General features: G+C 39.1%; 1 protein-coding gene across 2 annotated transcripts; it reads left to right on the forward strand.

The window, feature by feature from the left end:
• Positions 1-13,450: 13,450 nt before the first annotated feature.
• Positions 13,451-14,155, forward strand: IQCF6 (IQ motif containing F6). Of its 2 annotated transcripts, none has more exons than XM_077130370.1 (2): positions 13,451-13,573; positions 13,732-14,155. In XM_077130370.1, the coding sequence occupies exons 1-2, from the start codon at positions 13,502-13,504 to the stop codon at positions 14,098-14,100; spliced, it is 441 nt and encodes a 146-aa protein (XP_076986485.1). In that variant the 5' UTR covers positions 13,451-13,501; the 3' UTR covers positions 14,101-14,155. The 2 variants fall into 2 exon arrangements, with proteins under 2 accessions (XP_076986485.1, XP_076986486.1); XM_077130371.1 differs by having other exon boundaries at positions 13,469-13,516.
• Positions 14,156-14,521: the final 366 nt, after the last annotated feature.

Below are 14,521 nucleotides of genomic sequence, written 5' to 3' on the forward strand. Positions count from 1 at the left end.
GAAAAGCTTTCAATCTTTCACCATTAAATAGGATGTTAGCTGTGGGCTTTTCATAGATACACTTTATCATATTGAGGAAGTTTCTTTCTATTCCTAGTGTTCTAAATGCTTTTATTAAGAAGCAGTGCTGGATTTTGTCAAATGCTTTTTCTGCATCCATTGACATGATCATGTTTTTTCCCCTTCATTCTGTTAATGTGGTTATTACATTAACTTATTTTCTTATGTTGAATCATTCCTACATACCAGGGATAAATCCCACTTGATCATAGCGTAATAATTCTTTTAATATGCTGTTGGATTCAGTTTGCCAGTATTTTGTTGAGGATTTCTGCATCTATATTTATAAGAGATATTGATTTCTTTTTCTTTTCTTGTGGTACCTTTGTCCAGCTTTTGTATGAGAGTGATGCTGGACTCAATAGAATGAGCTAAGGAGCGTTCCTTGTTTTTCAGTTCTCTGGGAGAGTTTGAGCAGAATTGGAAAACTCTTGGAATTTTTTAGAAAATTCTCCTGAAAAGCCATCTAGTTCTAGGCTTTTCTCTTTTAGGAGGTTTTTGATTGCTGAGTCAATCTCTTTACAAGTAATTGGTTTCTTGTGATCTCCTATTTCTTCTTGAGTCAATGTAAGTAGTTTATGTGTTTCTAAGAATTTGTCCATTTCATTGAGGTTATCTAATTTATTGGTATACAGTTGTTCATGGTATCCTTTTATAATCTTTTTATTTCAGCAGGTTTGGCAGTAATGTTCCTTTATCATTTCTGACTTTTGTTATTTGAATCCTCTCTTTTTTTTCAGTCAGTTTAGCTAAAGATCATTGATTTTTTTGATCTTTTCAAAGAGCCAGTTTTTGTTTTTGTTGATTCTACTTTTTTTTGTTTTGCTCTGTTTTTTAGTTCATTTATCTCCACTCTAATCTTTGTTATTTCCTTCCTTTTGCTCGCTTTGGATTTACTTTGCTGCTCTTTATTTAGTTCTTCAACTTCTGAGGTTAGGTCTCTGATTCGAAGTCTTCCTTCTTTTTGAATGTAAGTGTTTTGAGCTATAAATTTCTCTCTCAAAACTGCCTTCACTGCAGTCCATAAGTTTTGGTATGCTGTATTTTCATTCACTTTAAGATAGTTCCTAATTTTGCTTGTGATTTCTTCTTTAATCCATTGGTTGTTAAAGAATATGTTAATTTCCACATATTTGTTATTGATTCTAGTGTCATTTCATTTTGGTCACAGAATACACATTGTATGATTCCAATATTAGTTTAATTTACTGAGACTTTTCTTGTGACCAACATATGGCCTATCCTGGAGAATGATCCATGTGCACTCGAGAAGAATTTGTATTCTATTTCTGTTGGGTGCAGTGTTCTATATATGTCTATTAGGTCTAATTGGTTTAGTATGTCATACAAGTCCTGTTCTTCCTTGCTGATATTCTAACTAAATGTTCTATCCATTATTGAGAGCGGTGTGTTAAAGTCTCCTATTGTTAATATAGAGCCATCAATTTCTCCCATCAAATCTGACAGTATTTGCTTTATATAGTTTGGGTCTTTGCTGTTTGGAACAATTCCAGACCAACTGAATGGAACAAGCTTGGTGGGAGATCTCCAAAGAGGTCCTCATGCTATTCCTATGCTATCTCCTCACCCTCTCTGGGAAGGACTGATACCACTTGCTTACGGAGGAGGAACTGGAAACTGATATCAGAACTTAACAATAAATTTCATATTTAGTAGCATGTGAGTATATAAAAAAACTAGATAAGACTTCCACTTACAGCCAAAATGAAATAACAGGGACCATACTTACCCTCCCATCTGAAACAAAACAACAAAAACTCCAGACATAATCTATGAAACAATGGTTTTCAAGTCACTGGATTTCAGAGAACAAAGGCTCGTGATCTCTGAGAGACAGAATACAAATGTGGCAAGCTACAGGGCCTTGTGAGAATTTCTAGGCTTTGATACAGAGAGGGGTCTTAGGCAGAGCCCAGTGGACTCTCTGAGTTGAGGACACAAAGATAGGAGCCTAGGGAGGCTAAGACAGTTGAAATTCCCAATGCTGAGAGAGAGAGAGGTCCAGAGAGCATCAGAGCTCCTCCTTTGAGTACCAGCAGGGTACTGATCCCAGTGCATGTTTGGGAGGAAACTACCTGAGACCAGGAGAGAGAACACCTGAAATGATCAGAGATCAGTGCCCAGTGCTCACGTAAGGACAGAAACAGTGCCTGTTCCTGCCAGCCATACAGAAAAACATCACAATTTGTGGGACATTAGGTAGACTCCTCAGAAGGGTCTCCCCCTAGTGGAGAATAATTAACCAACACTAAACCCAGTTCTGATCTTACCTAATAAAGTTTACAAGCAAGATCAAAAGGAGCAAACTATTTCAAAGTAACTTAATTGCATCTCCAAGCAAAAGTCAGGGATATCATAGGAAAACAAAAATATCTATTATCCAACAAAGTAAAGTTCATATCAGGCAACCAATTAAAAATTATCAGGCATGCAAAGAAATAGAAAAATACAACCTATAATGAAGGGGAAAAACAATCAAAACTGGCCCAAATGTTGGAATTACATGACAAATACTTTAAAGCAGGTGTTATAACTATATTCCATATGTCCAAAAAGTTAAATATAGAGACATGAAAGACATTTTTAAAGACCCATATTGTGCCAGTTTGAAGTTATTATGTACCCAAGAAAAGCCATGTCCTTTAATCCTCATTCAATATTGCCAGGTGGGATCATTTTTATTGTTTCCATGGAGATGTGACCCACACAACTGTGGGCAGTAATTTTGGATTAGATGGTTTCCATGGAGATGTGTCTCCTGCATTCAAAGCGGAGTTGCTAACTGGAGCCCTTGAAGAGGGAACCGTTTTGGAAAAAGCTACAGAGCCACCAGAACCGACAGACTCAACAGAACAGCCAGAGCCTCGGTGAAGCCATTGAAGATTCCTGGAGAGAAAGCTAGTGGATATCACCATATATCTTTCCAGCTGAGAGAGAAACCCTGAACATCATTGGCCTTGCTAGGCCAAGTTATATTTTCTTGGATGCCTTAATTTGGACATTTTTGCAGCCTTGCTTTAATTTGGACATTTTCGTGGCCTTAGGACTGTAAGTTTGCAGCTTAATAAATTCCCCTTTTTAAAAGTCATTCAATCTCTGATATATTGCATCTGGCAGCTTTTACAAACCAGAACACATAACAAACTTCTAGAGATGAAAAGTACAATATTTGTGATGAACAATATACTGGTGGTAATTAACATCATATTAGATGTGGCAGAAGAGATTACTAAACTTGAAGCCATATGAGTAGAAACTATCTAAAATTAAACACAGAAAGAATAAAGAGTTTTTTAAAAAAGCAATAACATCAGTGAGCTCTGGGACATCTTCAAGTGGCCTAATAAAAATTTAATTGATGTCCTATAAGGTGAGAGATGGTAGGAGATGGACAAAATATTTAAAGAAATAATGGCTGAAATTTCTTTCAAGAATCTCAATGAACCCCAAGCAGAAGAAACAAAGAAAGCAGTCAGTGAGATCTGAGGCCTCATGCCAACAGCCATGTTAATGACCTTGGAAGTCCAGCCCCAGTCAAGCCATCAGGTGACAGCAGCCTCAGACAACATCCTGATTGCAATCTCAAGAGATATTTTTAGCTACATGACCCAGCTAAGCCACTCCTGAATTCCTGATACACCAAGACTGTGAAGTAATAGATGTTTGTTATTTTATGCAAAAAATCTTTATAGAATTCCCATTTTAATAGAAAAATTGTATTTTTATGCTACGCAAAGCCCCCCAAAAAGGAAAATAAAAATCAAGTTGATAAATAATGTTTACTTTAAAAAAAATGCAAACTAATGGCTTGATAGCAGCAAAATGGTTAAGTAAGGAACTCCAAAACCCCTTCCCTCTACAAAAGTAGGGAATAAACTGGCAAAAACTGTCCAGAATGAACTTTATAACTCTGGAAGCTAATAAGTAGTTTATGGTAACCAGGAAAACACTTTTAAAAATACATGAAAAGTATAAGAAGCTAAACTAAAGCAGGCAGAAGGAAGGAAATAATAAAGCTTAGATTGAAAATAAATGAAATAGAAAACAGAAAAAAATGACTGATGAAACCAAAAGTTGGTTTTTAAAAAAAAAAAAATTTGCAAACCTTTACAAAGAAAGGAGACTCAAATTACTATGAATAAAAGTAGCTCATTACTACTGACCCTACAGAAATAAAGAGGATTATAAGAGAATACTATGAACAATTGTATGCCAAAAAATTAGATAATTGAAACAAAATGGACAAATTCCAAGAAACACACAAACTAGCAAACTAACTTAAGAAGAAATAGAAAATGTGAATAGAACTATAACAAATAAAAAGATTGAACCAGTAATCAAGAAATGTCTAACAAGGAAAAGCCCAGGACCAGATGATTTCATCAATGAAGTCTATTAAACATTTAAAGAAGAATTTACATTGATCTTTCTCAAATTCTTCCAAAAACTAGAGGAAAAAGGAACACTTTCTCACTCGTTCTATAAGGCCAATATTACACTGAAACCAAATCCAAAGATATCACGAGAAAAGAAAACTACAAATAATTTCCCTTATGAATGTGGATGTGAAAATCCTCAACAGAATACTGGCAAACCAAATTCAACAGCAGCATAAAAGAATTAGACACCATGACAGAGTGGGATCTGAACCAGGAATGCAATGGTGGTTCAACATACAAAAATGAGTAAATATTGCAAATGTTCTAAAATTGATTATGGTGATGAATACATGACTATGTGATGACATTGTGAGCCCTTGATTGTATAATATGGTTGAATTGTATGTGTGTGGTGTGAAGATTTCTCATTAAAAATATTTTTTAAAAATCAATCAATATAATAATCAGATTGACAGAGTAAAGGAAACCCCCTACATGATCAGCTAAATATAAGGAGAAAAAGCATTTGACAAAATCCAACACCCTTTCATGATGAAAACACTCAACTAGGAAAGGAACTTCCTCTGTCTGATATGGGACATCTACGAGAAACTTTATAGCTAAAAATCTTACTTAAGATGCTAGTAAGATGTCCACTCTTGCTGCTTATATTCAACATTATACTGGAAGTCCAAGCCAGGGCATAGGCAAGAAAAAGAAATAAAAGCATCCAAATTGGGAAGAAAGAAGTAAATTATTTCTATTTGCACATGACATAATATTATATATAGCAAATACTGAAAAAAATTCACCAAAAACTCTATTAGTGCTGAAACAAAATCAGCAAAATTGCAGGACACAAAATCAACATACAAAAATTAGTTGTATTTCTAAACACTAGTAATGAAGAATTCAAAAATGAAATTAAGAAAATCTCATTTATGAAAGCATCTAAAAGAATAAAATATCTAGGAATAAATTTAACCAAGTGGGTGCAATATTTGTACATTAAAAATAACACAACATTGTTGTAAGAAACCTAAATGAATGGGAAAACTGGAGAACTTAATGCTGTTAAGATGGCAATACTCTCCGAATTGATCAATGTAATCCTATAAAAATTCCAGATGCTTAAAATTCACAAGCTCAAAGAACCCAGAATAGCCAAAGCAATCTTTAAAAAAAGAACAAAGTTGCAGAATTCAAACTTCCTGAATTCAAAACTTACTACAATGCTACAGAAATCAAAATAGTCAGATACTGACATAAGAGTAGACATATAGATCAATGGAATAGAATTGAGAGTACAGAAAAGAACCTGTGCATCCTATGGTCAACTAACTTTTGACAAGGATATCAAAACCATTTAGTGAAAGAATAGCCTCTTCAACAAATGGTGCTGGGACAAGTTGAATAGCCATGTGCAAAAGAATGATCTTTGGCCTACTTAACTCTATATGCAAAAATTAATGCAAAATGGATCAAAGATCTAAATGCAAAAGTGAAAACTATAAAACTGTTAGAAGAAAATAAAGGGGTAAATTTTTATGAACTTTGATTTGAAAATGGATTCCTAGATATGTGTTTTAAATATGTGCAAGCAACAAAAGAAAAAACAGATACACTGGACTTCCTCCAAATTAAAAATGTTTGTGTATCAAAGGACACTTTGAAGAGAGGGACAAGTTAACCCATAGAATGAAGGAGAATATTTGCAAATCATGTATCTTATAAAGATCTAGTATCTAGAATATATATTTAAAAACTTTTAAAACAGCAAAAAGATCACCAACGCAATTTAAAAATAGGCAAAGAACTTGAATAGACATTTGTATTCATCAGGGTTCTCTAGAGAACTCCTAACAATAGGAGATACACGTAAATAGAAAACAATAACAGACATATTTTTTCCTCACCTAACAATACTCAACTTGCCTGTGTACAACTGGAAATGCACGAACTCTCTCTAGATTAGGGTGCAAGTCCTTGGGTAATATTTACTATTAAACTTGATATCCTACAAGTTAAATATTATAACATAGCAATACAACTTATGTCATACGATAAAGGGGATAAAATAGAGAGGAAAACAAAGATATTTGCTTTATGTATAAATACATAGATACTCATTACAAAGCAAGGAAGAAATAAACATACCATTATAGTCCTCGCTTCTGTAACTGGTTATGTGGTTGTAGCTCATATTTACCTGCTTCCACTACCCATTCCATGTTCCCTTTACCCTCAGCAAGTACCCAGCTGGCTGTGGTTCTTTGCCTGGTGGAGTGATTCATTCCTGAAGTTTCTGAACCATTGGTGGTCCTACTGGATCGGGTTGTAGCAGTTTTCCATTAACTTTAATCACAGGGAATAGTAGTACCAAGAGACGCCCTAGGGGATCTCCTGTATTCCAGGAAAACTCTTCTTTACCTCCAATGTACAGTTGTAGTCTTACTTCCCCTTGATAGTCAGGGTCTGTCACCCCAGCCAGTAAAGTAATCCCCTTCTTTGCCTGTTGATCCAGGGGCATGAGCAGACCAAAGTGGCCAGGAAGCAGTCTTAGCTTCCAGTTTAAGGGAATCATTGTTGTGTCTCCTGTTGAAAGCACTCCTCTTTTTGGAACTAAAACATGTAGACCAGCAGAGCTCAAGTTTGCAGGGACAGGAAGCAAAAATTTTCCCAGTGGATCACTAAGGGTAATAGTGAGTGGTGCCTCTCCCATTTCCACCCCTTGATTCCTGGACCCTGTGAATCCTGGCTATGGGAGAAACAGCATCATAGAGTGGACACTGATTCAGAGCATGCACAGCCTCCTGGAGAGCACTGCCCCAGCCCTGCAAGGTATTGCCACCTAGTTGGCACCATAATTGGGTCTTTAAAAGGCCATTCCACCATTCTATCAACTCAGCTGCTTCAGGATGATGGGGAACATGGCAAGACCAGAGAATTCCATGAGCATGTGCCCATTCCTGCATTTCATTTGCTGTGAAGTGGGTTCCTTGATCAGAAGCAATGTTGTTTGAGATACCATGATGGTGGATAAAACATTCTGTAAGGCCACGGATGGTAGTTTTGGCAGAAGCATTGTATGCAGGGAAGGCAAGCCCATATCCAGAGTATGCTTCTATTCCAGTTAGAGCAAGTCGCTGCCCCTTCCATGATGGATGTGGTCCAATGTATTCAACTTGCCACCATGTAGCAGGCTGATTATCTTGGGGAACGGTGCCACTGGACCCACTGTGCATTGGACCGGAACTAAAACTATGTTGATCACCTGACTTCCATAAGACCCCACTCTGACTAGTGGACAGAGTGATGTTTTGGGTCCCCTGGAATTAATGTTCCTTCTTAACCAGTGTCTAACAATCCCCCAAATATCTGATCATTTCCTTTTCCCCAATGCACAGTTACCCGGTAAAAGGCTGGTGGTCTTCCAGCTTTTTGGAATCTTCCAGAGGATTCCAGCTCTGTGACAGCAGTTCCTGCAGTAATATTTGACGTACAGAGAAGGGTGACTATAGAACTCTTCAGGGATGATGGAAGTACTCTCACAAATTTATTTCTCTCAGTTCTGGAAAAAGGTGTGAGCTCTTGACATTCCTGGGGTGTGTGAGCAGGCCCTCCATGATAAATCCGCTCTAACATTCCAATCTCTCTAAGCCTCTGGATCCCCTCATCTACATTTATACGAGGGCAGTTCTGACATTTCAACCTCAGATAATGTTGGCCACCTTTTGATCCATGTTTAAGCCAACCATACAAACGAACTGTTAATGCCCTTTCTACCCCCTCAAACTATAACACTGGATGCAGAATCTCTGCTTAGTGGGCCCGTATCAATAAACTCAGCCTGGTCCAGCCTTATATTCCTTCCACCATTATACCACACCGTTAATATCCATTCCCACACATTTTCCCCTGATTTCTGTTTATATGAATTGGAAAACTTATGCAGTTTTTTTTGGAGTACTGTGTACCTCCTCATGGGTGACACTTTGTACCTCACCTTTTGGGGTCTGTTGGGACTTTAGTCTAGTTACAGGTTTGGAAGAAAAGAGGTATGGTTGGGGTGGGACATGAAAAGAATCAGAAGTGTCTTTCAAGTCAATTACCTCAGGGCATTCCTTTGCAGTTTCGTCTGGTGAAACAGAATTAATCTCTCCAGTCAGAGGAGCAAGGGCTGTTTCCGCATGAAAGGTAGGTTTGTTTGCCTCACAGGCACTGAAGGGTTGATCTCTTCCAGTGGAGGTTGGATGGCCAACTCCTCAGAGCAGGAAGCCATTTCCTCAAAGCAGGCAGGAACTTGGGGAGCTCTTTCCTCAAGGCATGTTGGAGGTTGGGCGCTATGTCCTCGGGGCAGACCAGTACAGGTTTATCTAGAACAGACTCAGAAGAATCTAAGGTTTCAATGTCTCCACAGCTGTTATTATCAAGCCATATGTCCTTATCCCATTTTTCAGGATCCTACTCCTTCTTAATCAATACCTTCGCTTTAACAGCAGACATCCTACAAAGTTGAGATTTCAGTTTATGTTCTAAATCTGCTACTCTGACAATGAGACTCTGGGTCTGATTTTAAGAGCTCTCAAGTCTGCAGCTACAGGAAATAAGATTTTCCTTCAGGACACTCATATAACTTTTTACATCTTTCATATAGCACTTAAAATGCAAATTTGAAGCCTTCAGCTCATTTCTTTCTTTTATAAAAATCCAGCATATCTAGGAATAACCAGCCAACATCATCATACCTTTTAACTCAATAAAACTCTGTTAAGGTGTCAAACACACTCTCACCCTGAGCCTTGCCTCATATAAGCACGCAATTAGCAGAATCAAATGGTATTATTTTGCATATTTTTCTTGCAAACTCTCTTCATGGACTGTCAGTGCCATCTTGATTATTGGAAATAGAGTCATTATGCCTTTGAATCTAATCAGAGTAGAAAACCAATTGTAAAAACCCATTTTTAAGATTCTGTTTCTTAAGAACCACTCCCAGTACCAAGCTGTACTAGCCAGGGTTTTCTAGAGAAACAAAACTAATAGGAGATATCTGTAAATATGAGATTTATAAGAGTGTTCATGCAGCTGTGGAGACATAAGACTCCAAAATCTGTAGGGCAGACCATGAGCTGGCAGCTCCAGTGAAGGTCCTCAACGAACTCCCCAGGACAGGAGTTCTTAAAAGCCTTCGGGTGATTAGATTAAGTGTTGCTCATTGCAGAAGACATTCCCTTTAGGATGATTCCTGCAGATGTAATCATCCGTGGGTGCAACCAATGTGCTCATGATTTAAGTCCATGAAATGTCCTCATAGCAACAGATAGGCCAGTGTTTGCCGGACCAGACAACTGGGCACTATCACCTGGCCAAGTTGACAAATGTACCTGACCATCACAACATTTCTCAAAAAATGATACAGAAATGGCCAGTAAGCACATATGAAGATATCTACTCAACATCATTAGTCATTAAAGAAATGAAATTAAAATCCTATGAAGGGAGGTGCAATGGTGGCACAGTGATAGAATTCTCACCAGTCATGCTGGAGACCTGGGTTCAATTCCCAGTGCCTGCCCATGCAAAAATAAATAAATAAATAAAATGAAATCCTATGAAATATCACTTCATACCCACTAAGATGGTTTTTATCCAAAAGTCAGATAATACGTGTGTTGCCAAAGATGTAGAGAAAATAGAACCCTTATGTACTGTGGTGGGAATGTAAAATGGTGCAGCTTCTGTGGAAAACAGTTTGATGACTCCTCAAAAGTTAAACATAGAATTGTCATATGACTCAGTAATTCCAGTCTTATGTATATGCCCAAAATAATTGAAAACAGGTGTTCGAACAAAATCTTGCACATGAATGTTCATAGCAGCACTATTCATAGTAGTCAAAAAGTGGAAGCAACCCAAATGCTCATCAACAGATGAAAGAACAAACAAAATGTAGCATATCCATGCGATGGAATATTCGCCAGCCATAAAAAGGAATGAAGTACTAACACATGTTACAACATGAATGAATCTTATAAACATTATGATAAGTGAAAGATGTGAAAATATTACCTATTGTATGATTCATTTATACAAAATGCCCAGAATAAGCAAATACATAGACACAGAAAGCAGATTAGTGGTTTCCAGGGGCTTAAGTAGGGGAAAATGGGGAGTGACTGCTTAATGGTTACAGGTTTCTTTGGGGGATGATGAGAATGTTCTGTAGTTAGATGCTGGTGATGGTTGTACAACATTGTAAAAGTACTAAAAGCCACTGGAGTGTGTACTTTAAATGATTAAAATGTTGAATTTTATATTATGTGAATTCTATGTCAACTTAAAAAAAGATAAATAGAAATACACAAACAACATTGTGCATTTTTTTGGTCTATGAATGTACTGTCTATAAATGTACGGCTAATTATCCACGAGAGTGGGGAGCAGTAACAATAAAGAGGAGGAACAGGGATGGACAAAGGGAAATTGAGTTTGAAATTATGAATTTTTGCAAGAATATTTTCATGGTTAATTAAAAATAAATTATTTTTATAGAAAAATTAAGTTAGTATGTGCATGGTATAAGATCTGGGAGAATAGCTCTCAGGGCAAAATTCATTTTCCACCCTACATGTTTCTATGTTACTTGAAATTTTAAGGACATAAATTTTATTATATTTATAACCAGAAAAACAATTTTAAAAAGATGAGTACAAGAAGCTGGGGAGAGTGAGTGAGGAAATAGGGACCAAGAACCATGATCTGTGAGAAACTAGTCAAATAAGAGAGTTTGTCTTACCGGCCCCTTATCCTCATCTTTTGCCACTTTGTGAATAACTGCAAAGCTGTGAATATAAAAGGAGCTGACGAGGTTTTCCCAGGGTCATCTAAGAAAGAGACAGAGCTAGGATATTCTGGCAACATCCAGCCAGGACAGAGTTGGGGGGAGGGGAGTGAAGATCCAAGAGGAAGGACGGAATATGGCAGCTTGACCTTGGAAGTTTGGGCTTCATGTGTTGAGTCCCAGACCCTAACTCTGCCCACAACCTGCACTCCCACCCCTCCCACCCTGGAATCCATCAGATCTGGCAGGGAGTGGACCCTGACACCAGGATCAACAGTTTAATAAGGAAATGAAGGTGTTTGAGATGGCTGGTATCAGTGCGCTGCTCACCTAAATTGAGTCATCAAAGCAAGCAACAGTGAGGACTTTTTAACATGGAGCAATGAGGGCTGCTGGGTTAGCAGGAGGGCCAGAACCTGTAAGACACCTAGATGGACACTGTATGCCAATGGCATAAGACAACAGGAACCTCAAATAAGCATAAACAGGAGCCACAGAGTGTGCCCCACAAGCAGCGGGCACCCAGCAAACTGTTATGCAGAAAAATGGGCAAGAGCATACATGCTAACGCGAGAGCTAGAGTGGCCTTCCACATCCTAAAAAACTTCCAGCATCTCTGCATCACCTATGTCTGCAATTCTGCTTCTATCTGTGGATCCTGGAAGCTCAGTTCTTTGAGAGTTCCCAGGAGACTTGGTTGCACAATTGCATTCTTCCAGCATGGCAGGATAGATCCAGGTTTTGTGGAACCTGAAGCTTATATAAAGCCCACCTTAAGAAACAGAATACAAAGTTACAGACATAAAATTAGATTCAAAGAAGTGAACATTTATTTAAAACAAGGAGAAATCACAGCAAATTATAAATTAAAAATTTTTAGAAGCTGACAATACCACAAACATAACATAACGTCATATTATGTTCATAAATCTGTCACAATTTTATAACAGTTTTCCTACACTTTTAGCTACATAATCTTGTTTCTTCACATGATAACAATTTTGCAACATTATTTCCTATAGAGAAATTAAAAGGTTAATTAAAAACTTGTTTAATATTGGTGCTTGGGATGCATAAAACACATGATTTCTCACATCAACTTTGTAGCAGTTCCACAATTCTGATAGTCTATTTTATAAAATTTCCATTAAAAAAGAAAAAAAAGCATGGCATGTTTATAATTGCATCATTGCATTATCAAGTATATTCTTGACAAGAAAGAACTTCAATTTTAATCAGACATCAATGAGAACAGAATTTTCTGCTTACAATTTTGCAAGTCTGACAACAGGAAGAATTTTCTACAGACTAGCTTCTGACTCCAAACCTTGATTTTTTTTTTTGCCAACATATGTCAGGTGCTGGCCACTTTAGAGTGTGGTCTTATCACAAAAGCATATCTGTCTTTGCATCTTCAAGTCTTGATACAGGGTGAGGGAGTGCCGTAACTGGTAGGAGTACTCTTAGAAGCCATTTCTAGAGCAGAATGGCCAGGGAGAATTTATCCATTCCCAGAGGTGACTGTGAATCACATAAATCTACCCTGTTAAACTCAACCAAATTTATACCAACTCAGCTTCCCCTTAATCAAATACCAAAAAACAGCCTCAGCCATTCCACACCACCCAACAGGAGAAGGGAATTGGAGGGATATCAGAGGGAAAACAGATAAAGCTCTTCTCCAGCAGTTAAAATATCCTGCTTTTGCAAATTTTACCCCAAAACATATAACCCTATGACCACCTGATCAGGTCCCTCCCAAGGACTCCAGTATTTAAGCTTCAGGAAATCCACACTAGCTATGGGTATCCTTAAAGTAAACCCCCTCACTTAAGGAAATGCCAAGTGCATCTCTCTTCCCCACCACCAGGAGGTACAGAAACGAATAACTGGGCCATGTGGATAGAGAGCAGGACTTAAGGTGCCAGTTGAGTAGGAGAAATAAATTCAAGGCATGAGATCACGGTGGGCTTCTAATAATGATGGCAATCAATAAAGTGATTGATCGATCTGTAAGGAGACAGTCCAAAGAAGGGGCAGAGCTGTGGTTAAACTGCAGGTGGGCAGCTGGGAGGAGGCGTGCTTGTGGACTGGTGGGCGGAGTCTAGTGATGAGGGGTGTGGCTAACAGTTGAGGGTGGGGCTAAGAGACTAAGGTGGCCTAAGGGATAGGTGTGTGGACTCTAAAGACCAGGACCATGGCCACACATAATGTGAGTGAGATCCCAGCACAAGGGATCCAGCCCACAGATAATGGGCAGAGGCTAAAGGTGAGGGGTGGAGCTGGAAATAAGATGGGCAGGGTCTAAAAATGATAGAACAGCATGTCCTGGGCCAGGCCCCCTATCCTCCCAATTACCAGGATAGGGGTGAGAATGAGAGGATTCCCCTCTGAGCGTCTCCGTGTTCTTCCTTACCCCTCAATCAGTTAGAAAAGGCAGCCATAAAGATTCAGGCATGGTGGCGTGGCAGCCTGGTGCGCCGGACGCTACTTCACGCGGCACTCAGGGCCTGGATTATCCAGTGCTGGTGGAGGTCGATGCAGGCCAAGATGTTGGAGCAAAGGCGGCACCTGGCACTGAAACTCTATACCTGCCAGGAGTGGGCGGTGGTGAAGGTGCAGGCGCAGGTTCGAATGTGGCAGGCCCGCAGACGGTTCCTCCAGACACGGCAAGCAGCCTGCGTCATCCAGTCTCACTGGCGTTGGCATGCCAGCCAAACCCGGGGCCTGATCCGGGGCCGCTATGAAGTCAGAGCCAGCCGGCTGGAGCTTGACATTGAAATCCTCATGACCTAGGGTGCTGACAGAGCTGAGAGAGACTGGATCTCTCTTCTAATAAAGACACTTACTAACCACAGCCTTGCCTGTTGGATGTTAGACCCATGGAAGAAGGTTCAGTCACTAACCTTCCTGCCTGCTACCCGGAGATTCCTAGGCATGGTCTAGAGCCCTTGACTCCAGGGCACCCACCCTAAACCCCTTCCAGCTCTTGATGGCAAATCTGACCAATATTGTGTCCAAAAGAGACCTCAGGGCCCAGGCCAGCCTGTGATGCCTCATTGGGCCTGATTTCAGCCCCCTCCCCAAGTATGAGTAGGAACTTCATTCTTCTGCAGCCCTTGCCTGGGTATCTCCATGCAGCATCAGGGCAGGTCACCAGAGAGTTGGCTACTGCTAGTGCCAGCTGGGAAGGCCAGGATTCCATAGGCCTGTGCTC

Source organism: Tamandua tetradactyla, chromosome 15 (assembly GCF_023851605.1).
Source record: "Tamandua tetradactyla isolate mTamTet1 chromosome 15, mTamTet1.pri, whole genome shotgun sequence".
NCBI lineage: Eukaryota > Metazoa > Chordata > Mammalia > Pilosa > Myrmecophagidae > Tamandua > Tamandua tetradactyla.

Bases quoted from the DNA above. Each gene is read 5' to 3' on its own strand.
- IQCF6 (XM_077130370.1), top strand. From the start codon at position 13,502: ATGGCCACACATAATGTGAGTGAGATCCCAGCACAAGGGATCCAGCCC. The intron at 13,574-13,731 runs GTGAGGGGTGGA...CCCCTCAATCAG, and splicing joins ATAATGGGCAGAGGCTAAAG to TTAGAAAAGGCAGCCATAAA.